General features: G+C 45.1%; 1 protein-coding gene and 2 long non-coding RNA genes across 21 annotated transcripts in view; 2 read left to right on the top strand and 1 right to left on the bottom strand.

The window, feature by feature from the left end:
• The window catches only part of ptprt (protein tyrosine phosphatase receptor type T), a 109,301-nt gene extending 105,966 nt beyond the window's left edge, over positions 1 to 3,335 (bottom strand). For all 17 annotated transcript variants that reach the window (XM_088390571.1, XM_088390555.1, XM_088390557.1 and 14 more), the window contains exon 1: positions 2,911 to 3,335. In XM_088390571.1, the coding sequence (XP_088246697.1) occupies positions 2,911 to 2,998 (88 nt within the window). In that variant the 5' untranslated portion in view covers positions 2,999 to 3,335. The remainder of the gene's footprint in view (positions 1 to 2,910) is intronic.
• LOC148390313 (uncharacterized) overlaps positions 1 to 12,843 on the top strand; it is a 139,312-nt gene extending 126,469 nt beyond the window's left edge. The window contains exons 2-3 of the long non-coding RNA XR_015861392.1: positions 11,982 to 12,060; positions 12,201 to 12,843. This is a non-coding gene — a long non-coding RNA (uncharacterized LOC148390313). The remainder of the gene's footprint in view (positions 1 to 11,981; positions 12,061 to 12,200) is intronic.
• Positions 9,517 to 11,897, top strand: LOC148390314 (uncharacterized). 3 transcript variants are annotated; one of them, XR_015861390.1, is made up of 7 exons: positions 9,517 to 9,623; positions 10,067 to 10,128; positions 10,217 to 10,356; positions 10,541 to 10,598; positions 11,064 to 11,107; positions 11,199 to 11,387; positions 11,817 to 11,897. It is a non-coding gene; the product is annotated as an uncharacterized LOC148390314 (long non-coding RNA). The 3 variants fall into 3 exon arrangements; XR_015861391.1 differs by having other exon boundaries at positions 11,064 to 11,100; positions 11,199 to 11,894; XR_015861389.1 differs by having other exon boundaries at positions 11,199 to 11,894.
• Positions 12,844 to 19,092: the final 6,249 nt, after the last annotated feature.

Here is a 19,092-nt window from a genome sequence, read left to right as displayed (position 1 = left end):
TGAGGCTAATGTTCGATTTGTCGAGACCAATCGATGTTAATGCTAACGCTAATGTTAAGACTTGATTTGAATTTATGCTCACTGCTGCAAAGGCATTTTTCAAAATGTAAAGGGATTGAAATAATCTCAATTCATTGTAAAATACTCATGATAGTTGGAGATTTTTCCCATCCAACTTGAAAGGTCGAAATGTGTCAAAGTTGGTACATGAAATCGATCTAAACTCCACGCTAATGTAATGTCATTTTTGTGGGGGTTTTGAAGCAGCCCAGTTGCCCAGCGCGTCCACTCGACACCATTCCCTTAATAATTGGGACTCGACTGATCACTTTGCGGGCGAGCAAGCACACTTGGGGCTCCCAGGACACGCTTGTCAGCAATAAAGGTAGTACTTTGGCACCACCTTGGCGCCAAGGAGCATTGTCATAGTGATTTCAGGAGCTTTATTTAGACATAAAAAGTGCTTTGCTGCCATCTTGGTGCCAAGGAACTCTGAAGTGACTCTTCGGTTGAGACGATGTTCTTGCCGGTCGTGTCACAGTGCTAACAAAGAACTATGTTGTAGAGAGTTTGGAGCAGGGCACAGCAGTTGCGAATTGAGTTGGGCGAAATTGTCAAATCAAGCATGAGGTAAACAGCTGATAATGGACAAGTTCAAACCAATCTTGATGGTTTTCATTGCAAAATTTACGTTTCAAAGTTGAAACGTTATCTTCCTGGCATCTCGCCTGTTGTTAGCTAACCAAAGTCAAACTCAACAATTGGAATCACTTCCCTTCATTTCGGCACTTACAAGTCACTGAAATGAAGTCACTTGAAGTCCCTACTACCGTATTTTTCGGACTATAAGTCGTGTTATTTTTCCATAGTTTGGGTGGGGGGGGCGACTTACACTGAGGAGCGACTTATATGTGATTTAAACCGCAAAACCGCGATAAACGAACTGTGATGTAGCAAGGGATTACTGTAGTTTGAACTGCAAGTGACGTCAGCGGCGGGGTGCGGCGGTTGTTTACATAAAGGACAAAGGATTCGATCACCGCATGACAAAGATGACGAAGGGCCCCACGTACTACCGGCATCATTAGCGGCTTTGTTAGTAAGTGACACGGAGGAGGAAGAGTTTGGAGGATTTAATGATTTGGAGTGACACAGAAGGTTTGAAAAACTATTATGGCTTTTACGCACGCCCGGTCCTACTCTACGGAGCTCTCTTTCACCTCTTGTCTCAACCGAAAAGTCACTTCAGAGTTCCTTGGCACCAAGATGGCGGCAAAGCACTTTTTATGTCTAAATAAAGCTCCTGAAATCACTATGACAATGCTCCTTGGCGCCAAGGTGGTGCCAAAGTACTACCTTTATTGCTCTGACTACTGCAGAAAAATGGTGCAAGTTTTCAAATAATTTGGGGAATGCGAGGCTTCCTTTCTCTCCCTTCCTTCCTTCCTTCCTTCCTTCCTTCCTTCCTTCCTTCCTTCCTGGCCTTCTCCGCCTCCTTTGCTGGCCGTCACGAAGACAACATACGGTGTCAAACAAATCTTCCTCAGTGCAATTTCACCCCTAAAGATGGGAGCGTCCCGGAGGTGCCTCCTCGAGGTCAACTCTCATGTCCGGACATGTCATCGCAGGATCATGCAAAACGCCTCGATACACTTTCTGGGGAGGACTCCACACGCTACCCACAAAGCCAGACCAAAGGAAAGGCAGACTCATCTGCTTTCCAAGTCTTCCCCCCCCCCCCCCCCCCCCCCCCCCCACACACACACACACACACACACACACGGATGACAGATTTTAATTCATCTTAAGAAGCAATATGCTTTCAAAGCGGGTCTCTGTACCCCGTGCACGCCAACACACACACACACACACACACACACGGACAAACAACAAACTGACCCTTTATAAGGAAAAAACGTCAACGCAACATTAAATATTTCCACACACCCCCCAAAAAAATAAAACACAAAACGAAGCTGTTTATTTTATCTTCCATTTTCTGCCATGAGCTGAACTCAGATGTCTGTGAATACGAAAATTCGATTTGTCTCAAATATCTCATTTGCGTCAGTGAGCACTACTGCTTTGACCAAACAAAGTTTCAAGTGTTTTGTGCTTTACTCAAGAAACGCAATTGAATATTGTGAATAAAAGCAGTCACTTGTCACACAACAATCACTTTGTAACATTTCCAAGACGAGAAACGTCGAAAAACAAGACGACGTGCTGGGGCGGGAAATTTGATGGGTTACTACTGCCCCCTGACGACACAAAATAAGTTTGTTGCAGATGCAACAACTCGTCCAAAGCTCCGAAAACAGGCAGCCTTGCCTGCTCGCGCGTAAACACACGTACACGCGTGCATACACGCATGCACAAACAAACAAACAAACAAACAAACAAACAAACAAACAAACCATCCGCACCAATTCAAGTAGACTGATATTGCTCTCATTTTGTACCAGATGAAATGAACGCCTAGCAAATGTGATAAATGGAAACAAGTGTCACAATATTCCTTGGAGGAAACACGGAAGGGGGGGGGGGCTGCAGGCGCCTCGTGAAAACGTGGGCCGAATACCAAGCAGAAGGTGTCAGGAAAAACAACCACAAAGTTTGCAGACGGACAGATAGAAATTGGTAAAACCACGGACAGATGGACAGAGATCGAGCGAGAGATCAAGAGCGAGAGCGAGGAGAGAGAGAGAGAGAGAGAGAGAGAGAGAGAGAGAGAGAGAGAGAGAGAGAGAGAGAGAGAGAGAGAGAGAGAGAGAGAGAGAGAGAGAGAGAGAGAGAAATTGAGAACAATTGTCAGAAAAGCTAAGAAAATTGACTGGGTGACAATTCGTAGCGGCATTTCCAAATATCAAAATCCTAATGATAATTATGATGATGTAGTCATGACTTCACCTGGGAAAAACTGCGCGCCAGTAAGTTCCAAAGGCATCAAGCAGACGAAAAGTAGGCACCAAATCAGCACGTGATTGCCCGCGTCCATCTCTTCTTTTTCTTATTCAGCCTTCGTTTTGGATCCTTTCATTCGTGTAACTTGCTTCACATGCTCGCCACTCCTCGCTTTTGTACTCCCCACCACCGCCCAAAAAAAACAAAAAGAATAAACGGAAAAAAACAAAATCCGCTAGAAATCCAAGGGATGGATTTGGGTGTCACATTTGCATCAAAGGTGAAAGTGGCGCAGAGAACGATGTGTTTGCGCGCCAATTGACTGGCTGCCTGCCGAGTGACTGACCGACTGCCTGAGTGGGTTTGGTTGGTCTGACTGCTGGAGGAGGCGACGGCTGCTCGCGTACCTCTGGTGCCCAGCGCGCTCGCGTCCGCTGGTCGCGCGCGGAGGAAAGATAAGCTGATAGATTCCACCGCGCACGGTTTCAAAATAAGAGCGCAATTTCAAAACACCATGAGGAGGGAAGCGAGGAAGGGAGAGAGGAAGGAAGAAAGGAAGTACGGAGCCAAGTACATAAGGAAGGAAAGGAGGTGGAGAAGGCAAGGAAGGAAGGAAGGAAGGAAGGAAGGAAGGAAGGAAGGAAGGAAGGAAGGAAGGAAGGAAGGAAGGAAGGAAGGAAGGAAGGAAGGAAGGAAGGAAGGAAGGAAGGAAGGAAGGAAGGAAGGAAGGAAGGAAGGAAGGAAGGAAGGAAGGAAAAAAAAGGAGTCAGCTGAGTAATTTTCAAGCCTGAGCCTTGCTTGGAATCCCTTTTCAGCCTTAAAGCCTAATTGAGCAGCCTAATGGGAGCGCTAAGTATTGACTCTTGTCCCCAAAGTTTCATTTGCAAAGCGTGTGGTCGTCTTGGTTGGACTGCGAACCCAGAGTGGAAATGCTTGTTGCGTCGTTTGGAAGCCCAATTCAAACATATGCATGTGCAGCCTCATTTGAAATGGTTACAGGCCCTCAAGTCAAACAAGAACTCATCTCCTGGAAACAAAAAGCCCCCATGGACCCCCAAGCTCAAAGTGACCGCAGGACGAAAACAAAGACGGAGTGTCAATGACGCCACGGTGATGCTTTTGGAGTCTCCCTAGCAACCAGTTTTGTCCCGGCAGCGACAACGCACGTGTCCTTGGTCTGCCCGCTCGCACGTCTCTCTGCGCCGTACCGTCCACTCAAGGTCGGCATCGGGATGGAGCAGCCGCCAAAGACGCCGGAGCTCGCCTCGCTGTCGAGTAATCACAAAAACAACAAACGCTACCGAGCAGCAACGGGCGAAAACATCCAAGAGGTCACACAATAACGTCGCGCATGAGGACAAATGGATGCCTTGGCAGCTTGTGTGTGAGTGTGAGTGTGCGCGTCAGCTCTGTTCTCAATGTTTTCCAATGTTGATATTGGGGGGTGGAGGGGGTCAAGGACAAATCCTGAAGTCTTCTGAGATCCTTTCAGATACTTGTGAAAGGCTTGATACTCGGCAGGCAAACACACACGTGCAATGATCAACATGGCACACACACAAACGTCTCAAAGTCAGCTCCATTAGTGAGGACAAATGCCCCGTCATGATGGCGACACCTTACAAGTCTGCGTGCATCAAAGTCGTTTTCATCGCGGGCCAAAACGTTGCTATGATTTCTCTCACGGGGCCATTAGGACTGTCAAGTCAAGTCAAGTTTATTTAAATAGCCCTAAATCACAAGCAAGTCTCAAAGGGCTTCACATGTACAAAAATGAACAATTACTCTCAAACATCCCCTGATCTTTAACTTCCCTGAGGGCAAAGAAAATCTCAGAAAACCCCTGTTGGGGGGAAAATGAGAAACCTTGAGAAGAGACCACAGATGGGAGGATCCCCCTTCCAGGATGACCAGGCTGAAATGAATGCAGAGAGGGCACATAGAACACATAATACATATAAAACAATACAAAGAAAAAGTGTATGTCCAATTCAAAGTGAAGAGCTGCAGGAGGTGCCCTCAATTGTCCTGGCAGTGTCTTTGAGGGTGGTGATCCGCTGCAGTTCCCTCAGCCGGGGGGAAGCGAAAATACAAACTCCAGCCGAATCAGCCACCACAGGTTCATTAAAGGCCATGGCACAAAAATGTGTGTTTAATCGTGTCTTAAATGTTTCTACTGAGGTAGCAGTTCTGATATCTATTGGTAGGGCATTCTAAAGCTCTGGAGCCCGAATAGAAAATGCTCTAGACCAGACATGGGCAAACTACGGCCTGCGGGCCACATCCAGCCCACGGGGCCGTTTGATCCGGCCCGCTAAACCTGAATAAATTGTATTATTAATTTTTGGGGGGGTCATTTTCCCTGCAATTACTATGTTTCCCCAGTAGATGGGGAAGCGCCCGCCCCCGTATTTACTCCCGGGAGCCGTGTCGGAAACCTCGATGCACACTCACAAGTGCGTGTGCGTACTCAGTAGTACGGACGCGGTGCACTCCGCGCTCTATTTCATCTATCAGTGCCGAATTTCGAGCGTAGGCTGTGACGTCAGTATTCTCGTAATTTGCGTGCTGAGCTTTCAGATACAGTTTTACGCTAATGCCACCCACAAACCTTCCCCTGGAATCCTTCCATTTAAATGAGTAGCCCGAAGAAAAGAAAGGTGGACACTGAGTGCCAAATGTCAAAAAAGAGTGGACAATTTGGCTCGACCTACGTGTGCGAGAAGACGTTCAGCCACATGAACGTCAACAAAGCCCATCACAGATCTAGGTTAACGGACCGACACCTCGGCTCTTAAGAATGACCACAACAAATTTTACTCCAGACTATGATCCACTAGCAAAAGAGCGAAACCAACCATACTATTGATTACATGTATTCTTTCACTGATTCTTCAAAATGATGTATTTGGTCAGAATGTTTGCCGTTGGATGTGATTTCGCCTCATTAGATAATTTTCATAAATCTGACCTGCAGGCGCTGAAGTGATGGAAAATGTTATTCATCATAACAGTGTCGTATTTAATAAGAATCACTGATAGTAGTTTTTGGGTGAAATATTTTTTTAATGCTGTTAATAAATGCATATGTTTTCAAAAAGTTTTTTTTAATATCCATGCTTTCGTATCTACTAAAAATAAAAACCTTTTATGCAATGACCTTTACATGTCATTTATATTACTTCACACAAACACTACATCCATCTGCTCCTGGTTCGGCCCCCCGGTCAAAATTTAGAACCCAATTTGGCCCGCAAGTCAAAAAGTTTGCCCACCCCTGCTCTAGACCCTGCAGACTTATTTTGGCCCTCGGGGTCACTAAAAGACTAGCGTTTTGCGAGCAGAGGTTATGGGACAGAACGTAAGGAACAACTAGGTCGACGAGATACTAAGGTGCTCCAGTGATTTATAGGTTAATAGAAGAACCTTCAAGTCACATCTTATATGGACCGGCAGCCAATGTAAATTGACTAATATTGTAATTTTAATAAAACTAATAGTGTGATAAAATTTTCTCGTCCGCATGAGCAGTCTCGCCGCAACATTTTGTACTAACTGTAGACTTTTAATACTGGATTTAGGAGGAACAGAGACTAATGCGTTACAGTAGTCAAGGCACGACATAATAAACACATGTATAATAGTTTCCGGATCACAAGTCAAAAGAATCGGACAAATCTTAGCAATATTACGACGCTGAAAAACCCCAATTCTAGTTATGTTCTTAATGTGTTTTTTAAAGGAGAGCATTTGGTCAAATATAACCCCGAGATTAGTTACAGTATCACTATGAGTGATAGTACATTTATCCATATTTGTCACGTGCCGTGGCAAAGCACACTCGGCCGGCAACTTAACCCAGCCCCACCCCTCTCGTTACCGTAATGTCTGTCACCTGCTCCCTGCGTTTGAGCCAGCGGCGCCGGGTCCGTGGCCACCATTGGGCCCCACCCCAGCGTCTCGTTGTCTCATGTATTTAAACCCTGCCCGTGTGTTCCTCGTCGGTGTCTACTGTTGTTTTCGGTTCCTGTCTGCGCCTTGTGTTTCTGTCGTCCAGTTCCCCCCCGGTCTTGTCTGGAGGCTCACAGTCAGGTTCTGTTCCGTGTCCGAGTGGACTTCCGTTTGCCTGTCTGCTGGCCGTGAGTCTCTATCCCGCCTGTATCTGTGTTCGTCCACTTGCCTTCAATAAACCCTGGTCCAAGCTGCATTTGGTCGCCTAGCTCCAATCATTTCCTCACAGAAGACATGGATTACTTCAGTGAGCAGCGCCTCGACCAACCGCCTCCACCAGCTGCCGTCCACGACGCCGGATCCACGTCTGTCGCCGGAGTTTGAGCCGGCGGCGCCGGACTCGTGGCCGCCATCAGGCCCCACCCCAGCGTCGCCAGACACGCGGCCGTCGCCGGACCCGCGGCCGTCGTGCCAGCAACGCCGGACCCGCGGCCATCGCCGGACTTTGAGCCAGCTGCGCCTGACCCCGCTCCCGCTGCTGCGGCGCGTTGTGGCTCCTGCCGCTGCGCACAGCGCTGACGCTGCGAATGCCGCCGATTGCAGCTCCGCCTCCCGAATGCCGCTGATTGCGGTTTTGACTCCCTGAATGCCGCCGATTGCAGTTTTGACTTCCTGCATGCTGCCGATTGCGGCGGGGACTTCCTGCATGCCACCGATTGCGGCGGGGACTTCCTGCATGCCGCCGATTGCGGCGGAGACTTCCTGCATGCCGCCGATTGCGCCGGGGACTTCCTCCATGCCGCCGATTGCGGCGGGGACTTCCTGCATGCAGCCAATAGCGGCGTAGACTTACTGCATGTCGCTGATTGCGGCGTAGACTCTGCGAATGCCGCCGAGGGCGGATCTGTTCCCCCATGTGCTGCGGAGCGCTGGTTTGGACTTTGCCATAGACCTATCGGGGGTCGTTGGGACTGGTGCGCCTCCGCTCACCCCCACCGCGCGCGTACACCATGTGGGGGTTTGGTTTTGGGACGTCGAGAGCTGTCCCTTGAGGGGGAGGTACTGTCACGTGCCGTGCCAGAGCACACTCGGCCGGCAACTCAACCCAGTCACACCCCTCTCGTTACCGTAATGTCTGTCACCTGCTCCCTCTTGTTGTCTCATGTATTTAAACCCTGCCCGTGTGTTCCTCCTTGTCGGTGTCTACTGTTGTTTTCGGTTCCTGTCGGCGCTTTGTGTTCCTGTTGTCCATTTAAGACCATATTTTATTATTAGAACATTAAATAATTGTTTCAAACATGTAAATAATACATTAATAGTATAAATAACATACAGAAAATTTTGTATAAATATTGAAAATATAAATATTATACATGTGTGCGTGAAACATGTTAAAAAGAGGTACTGGGCAGGCTAACGAGTTAGCGGAAAGATGCTAATTCGCGATCGTGCTAACACGCGAAAACGGACCTCTAAAGGAATTTAAACGAACATTTGGAGCAACACTACATTGTCCTAAAGGTTAGACACATGTGATCATTAAATTCTCTTGTTAGGAGACCCGTTTACATTGTCAATGACTCCTGTACCACTGTAACCGACATATGTACACGAACGTTAAACAGGAAGTGGTATCGCCTGAAAACGGCCTTCAAAATAAATCACCCTACCTCAAATCAAAGCGCGGCTGAATAACATAAATAACATGGAGAATTCTTAACACATACTGTAAATATGTTTTTAGAACAACTTTTACAATTATAATTTTTTTATAACAAGTGTACATACTATGAATATGTTTTTAAAACTCTTTTATTATTATAACAGTTTTTCTATAACAAGGTACAACACTAAATATGTTTTTAGAACTCTTATTATAACATTTTTTTATAAAAAGGTACAAGTGTACGCACTGCGATTGTGTGGGCACTCCTTGCCTTCTGCTGGCGTGTGGGCAAGTTTTGTGCCATAATTCCTCAATTTAGAAGTTTTTATTTTTAATTTGGACAAAAAATCCTCGATGTAGTGAAACCGCGATAAACGTACCATGATGTGGCGAGGGATTATTGTATATATAGACCTAAAATAGACGACAAATTTAAATCCATTAAATATGAAATATTAAACCATAAACCAGTTGTAGGTTGTATAAATAATGAACAGAGGTTGCATTGCTTTGTTTTAAACGACCATTGATGCGGGTGAAGTGTGGTTATTTCTGTGACCTGATCAACGTCTATATTAGGTCTATGTGTAGTGAAGGAATGGGGTCGAAATACAAAAAGTCCTGCCGAGCTACAAAAACAGATATGCTCAAACCTCATTGAATAAAGTACATAAGCAGACAAGTATATTCACATATTAAATCAATTAAAGAAACATTTTAAGCATATGATTGTACCTGCACACCAAACCAATAAAGAAGACATAACTAGACATGTTTATATATGTAACCAATGATCCCTGTGAAGTGTGGTTATTTCTGTAACCTGATATAGAAGTCTATATTAGGTGATTCCATAGATGCCAAAATTAAAACCATCAAATATGAAATATTGAACCCTAAACCAGCTGTAATTTCTATGAACAAAGTTGTATTAGTTCGTTCGAAACGCTAGGGGCAGACACGTGCATAAATTGTGCGCCACCGTAAAAAAACAAGAAGAAGAAGTAAAGTAAGTAAGAATCAAGTAAAGTGTTCTATGAGTTTGAGCCTGTTGCTTGTCATGACAAAATCAAAAAACGACACAAAGGAAGGCTGCTATCAGGTGAGTCTTCAAGGTTTTTCAGTAAGAGCTGTTGTTCTGTCCTGCAAAGTTTGTCCATTTCATTATCAATCGATTTCAAGCTTGAACTTAAGTTGTAGCTTGCCCGCTAGTCCTTCGTTTTCGCAACGTGACAAGTTGCTTTGTGAAGAGAAGAGCTGACACAAACGTTGATGGTCGCTAAACGTTGATGGTAGCTTAAGTGAATTTGCTTCAAATTCCAAAGTCTGTTTCATGTCGATGCGTAGTGTATGTAGTGGTTTTCTTAAGTAAATAAAATCTGAAGTGAATAAAAGATTTTTGAAAGTTTATAACTGTACATATAAGGCATATAACTGCCTACATTTAAAAAGGAAATGTTATTTTTGACAAGAGGTTATGCTGTATGCATTTACAATTCATATGCGAATTCAAAACTAATGTAAATAATGGCATTACTTTTGCAGATGTCGGCAGCTCGCTTTCAAACATCACCATGGCTATTATAAAACAAAAACAAGATCAAACAGTAAGTATAGATCACAAATTTGAGGTTTTCTGATGGCATGGCAAAATGGAATTCCCCTTTTTACCCATGTTGTGATTTGTGACTCCAGATTTAGCTCAAGTAGTGGCACGTGAAAAGGTATATATTCCGGATGAGCTTTGGGATGATAGCATGGCAAAGATGGAATTTCCCTTTTTTACCCATGGATTTGTGACTCCAGATTTAGCTCAAGGAGTGGCACGTGAAAAAGTAGGTGTTTATCTTCTGATGTCATTAAAATGTGCACCTAACTTTGTTTTGCGCTCAACAGGGCTTGGAACTCTAACGCAAATCATTTCAAAAGTTAAAATTGTGTCGTGTCATGTGATTAACAGCGGTTAATGGGTGAATTGTCAAATCAGACATCTTCTTTTTCCCTTTCCCTCTTTTTCAGACTCCAAGCCTGGATAAAAGAGAAGCATCTGTATTAAAAACTGACCAGACTCCACAAGGTACAGATTGATTTTTGATTTATTCTTGATTGTAGACGTAATCACAACTGCCTTGTGTTATCTTTGGAAACTGATCTGTTATTGGTGGTTTGAATATACTTATGTATGCTTAGCTACTGTCGAACATATGCAAAAAGTGTATGTCGTAATTGCAATCTTCGATATGGAACTAGCATTTATGACACGTCATTGCCTTGACTTTCACACTCCGGAAACCGGGGCGGATGCCAAAGTGCAAAATAAAACCCAGGTTTACCCTGTACATTTTCATCATTTGGATAACAACTTGGAGAACAAGCAATTTTATCAGTACTATTTTAAAATAACATGATTGGATATGTACAACAGCCAAATTAATTTGCACCACATTCAAAGGCACAGACAGAATGCCATCATTTTTTTTTTCAAACAGGGGAAAGTTTACCATTGAATCTTGCAGCTAACATTTGCTTCATTCTTCAACAGCTAGGAAGTGAGTGTGAAACGCCCATTACAGGGAAAAGTAAGAGGTATTTTTTTGTAGGCATTAGTCGTTTAAAAAGAGGTCATAGCTGCAGTAATTTAAGTGAGTATTTTATTTCTATTTCTCTTTATTCTCAGAGTTTTTGAAGGTCATCGTGGAGCCCCTTCTGGCACCCTGGGCTGAGGAGCCTCAACTCTCGTTCGGAATGTGACGCGGAGAGTGGACGGTGCCCATGACTGATCTGGAGACCCTTGACATGATGTCCAAGGAAATAAATGATAAACAGGATACAAGACTGAATGACAGAATTATTAAGCTCGGAATTGGTTGGTCAAAATTTTGGATGTCCCCTCCTCGCTATTGATAGCTTACAAATGGAACCTGAAGGGCAGGGGTGGACAATTCCAGTCCTCGAGGGCCGGTGTCTTGCATGTTTTCTATGTCACCCTGTTGCAACACACCTGATTCAAATGGCCAGATTATTAGCAAGGTCTGCAGAAGCTGGATAACAATCCTGATCATTCGAATCAGGTGTGTTGCAGCAGGGAGACCTATAAAACATGCAGGACACCGGCCCTCAAGGACCGGAATTGCCGACCCCTGCTGTAGGGTTCTGTTTGGTTTAGTTGCTGTACTGTCAAAGTTACTTTTCAGTTATTTTTTGCTTGATTTACAAGAAAAAAAGTCCTCAATTCAATTTTGTCTACTCTTAATTCCACTCTTCTGAGACACTGTTCATAATTCCTTGTATACAGATTGCAAACCAGTCTTATGTTAGGAGGCCGCTGATTTGAAGACCTGTATGATTCCAAGACAGGTATGATTAGTTTGACATCTGTACTGTAGATTAAAAAAAGACAACAGTGAAGGCTTACGATGTGGTGGCTGCGCCCAATGTTGACATTTTTTTTCCATTGTAGACTTTACACAAATGACAGTATGCATGGTGGTGAAACTTGTGCAAAGAGGGCGCACAAGAAGACTGCTCTGATAGCGCTGGTAAATAAAGAAACTGCCTCGTCTGCCTCGTTTCCTATGAGATTGCTTTGTTCGAAATGTGCGACTGACATGACATACATTAAGGAAAAACTATTCTACAGGTAGTTTTTTTTTTCACCATATTCATATTTATTTTACAGAGTAATCCCAAGATCTACAATGGGTGGTACCTGATGTCCATCAAGTTCATCTTTGTAGAAGCTGTTGGTGACACGCACAGAGGCCACAGATGATGAAACAAGGACCGCAAGGGCTTTAAAATTAAAACGGGCTCCAGCGCTGAGTAGCAAAGGGGGCTATCAAAATCCCACGAGAGTGATGTTTATATTGTTTCCCCCTTGTCTTTCGCCGAGCTGGTTGTTTTATTTGATATGTCCTACATAAAATATATATTTTTATTGTAACTTAGTAGTTTTGTTCTATTAAAATAGCCCCCAGTTTTTAATATTGTATGTATATTTTTACATTTTTAAACATATGATTTAAAATCATTGCACATTTATATTTGTGATGGTTGGATAATGTTTGATTTTTTTTTTAAATTTAGGTTCAATTATCATCTTGGTTCATTTTAACATCAAAAGGTGTATTTATATCTGCAGGTAACATAAGTATGACTGTTACTGAAACCTATTTCTGTATAAAAAAAATTCAAATTTTCACACCTTGGACCATCACTAATCAAATGCATTTTCACAACATCCTAGAACTACACAAAGGTAAGGATCACAGGTTAAATGTATTGAAGAGAACCTCAATGTTGAATAGACGTCTAGATCAGTGTTTCCCAACCTTTTTTCATTCACGGCACACATTTTCATTGGAAAACAATCTCGCGGCACACCGCCAGCAAAAATATGTCAAGCTCCTATATTAAAATCAGTTATATTACAATGAAAGATGTAAAGTCCTATTCCTATATATGTATGGAAAGTCGAATAATTTAATAGAAATAAATACTAAATATTCTTTAAATTGTAGTCATTTTTTTCAATAAAAGTGACAGTTTTTTAAAAAGGTTTGAGGGTGTAAGAAATAAACTGAAGTGATTGTGATTAAAATAAAAAAATCAACGTGATTTTGTTTACTGTTTTAGACTAGGTCGATAAAATATTGCAAAAATAAGAACAAAGTCACTTTTAAAGACGCTCTGCTCTTCTGACAGCAGCTGAGTAGCTATCACAGTCGAGGTGTCTCGACTTGACTGTTTATTTTATGTATGTGAAAAATAACCAATCCCGGTTCTCCGGTTGAACAGTATGCTCTGATTTCCATTGGATCACAAACGCACCACAACCGTCACTGTTAGCAAAAGCACACAGCAACACACACATAAACTGAATATGTGCCGATGATACAATCAGACCGACACAATATGAAATCTCAAGATTCTCCAATTCTCCAAGCATGCACAATTAGCAAGTGGCTGACCAGGCCTTGCGCGAACTGACCAGTGGTTTGGCGATCCTGTTTACAATGCGCTCCGTAATTAATATTGGACAATCCCAAGGCACAGTTGAACGTCTCTCATAGCACACCCGTGTGCCGCGGCACAGTGGTTGGGAAACACTGCAGTACAGTGTCAGCATTTTTTCTCTTCAAAAACTTCTCCATCACTGTCACTATCGACTCGTCTCGCTATCCACAATGACAACGTCGCTGTCAGTGCTATCTGCATGGGCATCCCATATTCCAGACGCTGCATCCCTGCGTCACCAAGCAAGCACGAGGCAAATCGCTACCTGCTGCTGCAACCTTCTGATATGGAAGAGTACTACATGATTACTCTGCCGAGCGGTACACCGCACAGGCACACAAATTGGAGAGTTTCGCACGGCACCCCTGACAATATTTTGCGGCACACCAGTGTGCCGCGGCACCCCGGTTGAAAAACCCTGGTCTAGCATCTAGACCTGGGCAAAATACGGCCCGCGGGCCACATCTGGCCCGCATGAGGCCAATCGTAAATTATATTTGATTACAACTTAATTAAAAAAATAAAATGAAATCAGTGTCGTGCATGCAATACAACTGGTTTGCTTTTATTTTGAAAGGCGTCGCACTTCCGTGTAGCGTACGTGTATGTGAGCTGTGCGTGAAGGTGAACAGTGCGAAGTAATGCTGCCCGAGAAATGTGTGCTGACCCTCAGAAAAGAAAAGTTGACAAGGATCGCCGTGTTTTCAACAAAACATGGACTGCCAAGTATTTCTTTACAGAAATGAAAGGTAAAGCCGTGTGCCTGATTTGTGGTACATATAATTTAAGTCGCCACTACACGACCAAGCATGAGAAAAAATACATCTGTCTGATAAAAGGTAAAAACTGCAAAATCAATGTAATGACTGCTCCAGAGAAAGCCGCAATTAAGATTAAGTAAATCATTTCGAGCAGGGGGTTGGGGACCCCTGATCTAATAGACGTCTATCCAGTAGACGTCTATAGTATAGACGTCTATCAGACGTCTATGCTATAGACGTCTATGGGATAGACGTCTATAAACATTTCACTTTTAGATCTTTTTGCGACGTGTTTTAGCCGAGACGTCTGGGTAGCATATAGACGTCTAATACACGTCCATTAGACGTCAAAATGCTCGCAGGGTAAATAGTATTGGTCCGAGTACCGATCCCTGCGGGACACCACACGTAGCGTTATTGAGCTCAGAGGTCGTGTTGCCATAAACCAATCGGTGGGTCCTGTCAGATAAATAAGAATTAAACCAGCGAAGTGCTGAACCTGTATAAATACACTGCTCAAAAAAATGAAAGGACCATTTTTTTATCAGGGTACGGCATGAATTCAATTTGACTTTTCCGATAAGGCTTTGGTCAGGTACGTGGCAGAAGGGGTTGTTAATCAGTTTCAGCTGCATTGGTGTTGACGGAATTAACAACAGGTGCACTAGAGGGGCAACAACGAGATGGTCCCCAAAACAGGACTGGTTTTGCAGGTGGAGGCCATTTCAAGTTCCTCCCTCTTGATCTTTTTTAACTGTTTTTCCACAAGCGTTGGCTTTAGCTAGAGTGATTATCACAACTGGGAGCATGAGGTGATTTCTTAACCCTCCTGAAGTTGCGCAGATTGTCCAACTCCTCCAGGATGGCACATCCATGCGTGCTGTTGCAAGAAGATTTGATGTGTCTCCCAGTACAATCTTCAGAGCATGGAGGAGATTCCAGGAGAGAGGCAGTTACTCTATGAGAGCTGGACAGGGCCGTAGACGGTCCTCATTCCATCAGCAGGACCGATATCTACTACTTTGTGCAAGGAGGAACAGGTTGAGCACTGCCCGAGCCCGACAGAATGACCTCCAGCAGGCTACTGGTGTGAATGTCTCTGCCCAAACAGTCAGAAACATACTTCACAAGGGTGGCCTCAGGACACGACATCCTGTAGTGTGCCCTGTGCTCATTGCTCAGCACCGTGGAGCTCGATTAGCATTTGCCATACAACAGCAGAATTGGCAAGTCCGCCACTGCTTTTCAAAGATGAGAGCAGGTTTACCCTGAGCACCTGTGATAGACGTGGAAGGGTCTGGAGAAGCCAAGGAGAGCGCTATGCTGCCTGCAACATCATTCAGCATGACTGGTTCGGTGGTGGTCAGTGATGGTCTGGGGAGGCATTTCCATGGAGGGACGAACAGACTGCCATTAGGTATCGGGATGAAATCCTTGCACCCGTGGTCAGACCCTACGCTGGTGCAGTAGGTCCTGGGTTCCTCCTGATCCACAACAATGCCCGGCCTCATGTGGCAAGACTATGCAGACAGTGTCTGGAGGGTGAAGGAATTGACACGATTGAATGGCCCTCACGATCACCTGATCTAAACCCGATAGAACACCTCTGGGACATAATGTTTCGGTCCATCAGACGCCGCCAGGTTGCTCCTCAGACTTTACAGGAGCTTGCTGATGCCCTTAGACAGATCTGGGAGGACATCTCACAAGACACCATCCGTCGTCTCATTAGGAGCATGCCGTGACGTTGTCAAGCATGCATACAAGCTCGTGGGGGCCACACAAGATATTGAAAAGAATTTTGAGTTGCAGAAATTGAATTTAGGCAAAATGGATGAGCCTGCTACATAATTTTTTCACTTTGATTTTTGGGGTGTCTATATACTGAGCCCTCTGTAGGCTGAAAACTTTTATTTCCATCAAAAGATGTGGTATCCTTTTGTTCCTGAGACATTGAACTATCCATATCAGTATAGATATCCAACTTTTTTTTTTCACCATTGAAATCTGATGTGTTTTCAAAGTGTTCCTTTAATTTTTTTGAGCAGTGTATAATAATAAATATAATCATTAAATACCAACGCAGGTTTTAAGGCGCTCTAAAAGAATATTGAAGTTCACAGTGTCGAAGGCAGCACTAAGATCGAGTAATAATAATACCGATGAGGTGTTTGAATCCATAGCTATGAGGAGTGGCCTGAAAATGGTCTGTTCTGCTCAACCCGGGCAGCCTGCCGCAGTTGCCGGGTCATCCCTCTATGCGGTTGGAAATATAAGAATAAGAAAACCTACGTCAATCTCATCATTGCAACCTGGAATGTCCGCACACTTTTGAATGCGCGTGATGACTCATGTCGCCCCCGAAGAGGAACAGCTCACGAGTTGCAGAGATACAACATCGATATTGCAGCTCTCAGCAAAACCCGCTTCCATGGAGAGGACTCTATAACAGAGGTGGGAGAAGGCTACACCTTCTTCTGGAAGGGGCTTCCGGAGGGCTCCCGCTGTCTCCAAGTTGTAGGTTTTGCTGTGCGATCAAGCCTACTTCAGAGGATCCCTGAATCTCCAGTCGGCATCAGTGAAAGACTGATGACCTGGTGGATTCCCCTCACAAACAACCGATATGCCACCCTCATCAGTGCATATGCTCCAACACTGGATGCTGACCCTGAGTGCAAGGAACTCTTCTACGCCTCCCTGCACATCGCCATGAATAAAACAGCTCCCACCGACAAGCTCATTCTGCTCAGCGATTTCAATGCAAGAGTGGGCTCTGACGGTGTTTTATGGAAGGATGTGCTTGGGCAGCACAGTGTTGGTAAGCTCAATGCGAATGGTCTCCGCCTCCTCACATTTTGCTCTGAGTATCGACTGGTGATCACAAACACCTTGTTCCAGCTGAAGAACAAGTTCAAGACCTCCTGGCAACATCCTCGTTCCAAACACTGGCATCTCCTGGATTACATCATTGTCTGAGGTGCGAGTCACCAGAGTCATGCGTGGAGCTAACTGCTGGATAGATCACCATCTAATCAGAGCAAAAACTCATTCTGGAACCCTGTCCTCCTCTCAGGAAAACACCACCCTGCAGGCGGCTCAGCTGTGATGCACTGAAGTCCACGCACTCAGTCAACCTGCTCAGGGAACCGATTGCTCTACAACTGTCTAAGATCCCTGAAACACCAACTGACGTCAACATCAGCGCTACCTGGAGCACCCTTCGCACTGCCATTCACCAGGCGGCAGTAGAATCCATAGGGTACACCAGACGGAGACACCAAGACTGGTTCGACAACAGTGCACCTGGTATCCACAACCTACTTCAGGCAAAACACAAGGCCCTTGCAGCTCACCTTTCCAACCCCCAATCCAGCTTGCTGAAAGCCAGCTACAACGACATCCGGGCTGAAACCCAGTGCACCCTCAGAGCCATGGAGAACGATTGGTGGGTCAAGAAAGCCAGCGAGATACATCATCACGCGGATGATCAGCACGGGGGGCCCCCCAGGGCTGCGTGCTCAGTCCATTGCTCTTCACCCTGCTGACGCATGACTGCACTGCGACCTACAGCGACAACCGCATAGTGAAGTTTGCTGACGACACGACTCTGGTGGGTCTCATCACGAAGGGCGACGAGACTCGGTACAGGTCGGAAGTTGACCTTCTGACCACGTGGTGCAGGGACAACAACCTCCTGCTGAACGTCAATAAGACCAAGGAAATCATTGTTGACTTCCGGAAGGGTCACACAGCACACCTGCCGCTGATCATCGACGGTGCTGTGGTGGAGAGGGTGAGCTGCACCAAGTTCCTGGGGGTGCACATCAGTGAGGACCTCTCCTGGTCCGCAAACACCTCGTCACTGGCAAAGAAAGCTCAGCGCCGCCTGTACTTCCTGCGGAAGCTCAGGCGTGCATGTGCTCCTCAGGCAGTCCTGTCTACATTCTACCGTGGCACCATTGAGAGCGTCCTCACCAGTTGCATCGCTGTCTGGGGTGGTAACTGCACTGAACAGAACTTGAAGGCCCTGCAGCGCATAGTGAATACGGCTGGTAAGATTATTGGTGCTTCCCTCCCCTCCCTGAAGGACATTTACACCTCCCATCTCGCCCGCAAGGCGACCTCGATTGCCAGAGATGTGAGTCACCCGGCTCACTCTTTGTTTGACCTTCTGCCCTCTGGGAAGAGGTACAGGAGCCTGCGCTCCCGCACCACCAGACTCGCCAACAGCTTCTTTCTCCAGGCTGTTAGGGCCCTGAACTCGCTACCCCCTTCTGCGTAGCGTGCGGCACTGTTGCGCTATTTTCGGGAATGTCTGCTGTACGCGCACTTGCTCCTTTTTTTTTCTGCTCCTCTTATTTATTTATTTATTGTTGTGTTATTTATTCATTATTTATTCAGCACGCTTTTGTTATACTTGTTTACTTGTTTGTCTGTTGTGAGCCATGTCTTGTCACCGTAGGATAGGGGGGAACGAAATTTCGGTTTCTTTGTGTGTCTTTGGCATGTGGAGAAATTGACAATAAAGCTGACTTTGACTTTGACTTTGACTTTGACTTTGATACTAACAACTCCCATACTTTCTACGATGCCATCAAGTCTATCTATGGCCCACAGAGAAAGAACATAGCCCCGGTCAGATCAGCAGATGGTACTATCCTGTACAAGGACAAAACAACAGATCCTTGACAGATGGGCGGAGCATTTTAACACCCTGCTGAATACCTCATACCCAACCCGCATGGACACACTTGCCGACCTCCCCTGCCTGCCACCCGTCATTGATCTGGACTC

The sequence above is a fragment of the Syngnathus floridae genome, chromosome 11, assembly GCF_059516105.1.
Source record: "Syngnathus floridae isolate MCC-2025c chromosome 11, RoL_Sflo_1.0, whole genome shotgun sequence".
In the NCBI taxonomy this organism is placed as follows: domain Eukaryota; kingdom Metazoa; phylum Chordata; class Actinopteri; order Syngnathiformes; family Syngnathidae; genus Syngnathus; species Syngnathus floridae.
This window is presented reverse-complemented; position numbering and strand designations above follow the sequence as displayed.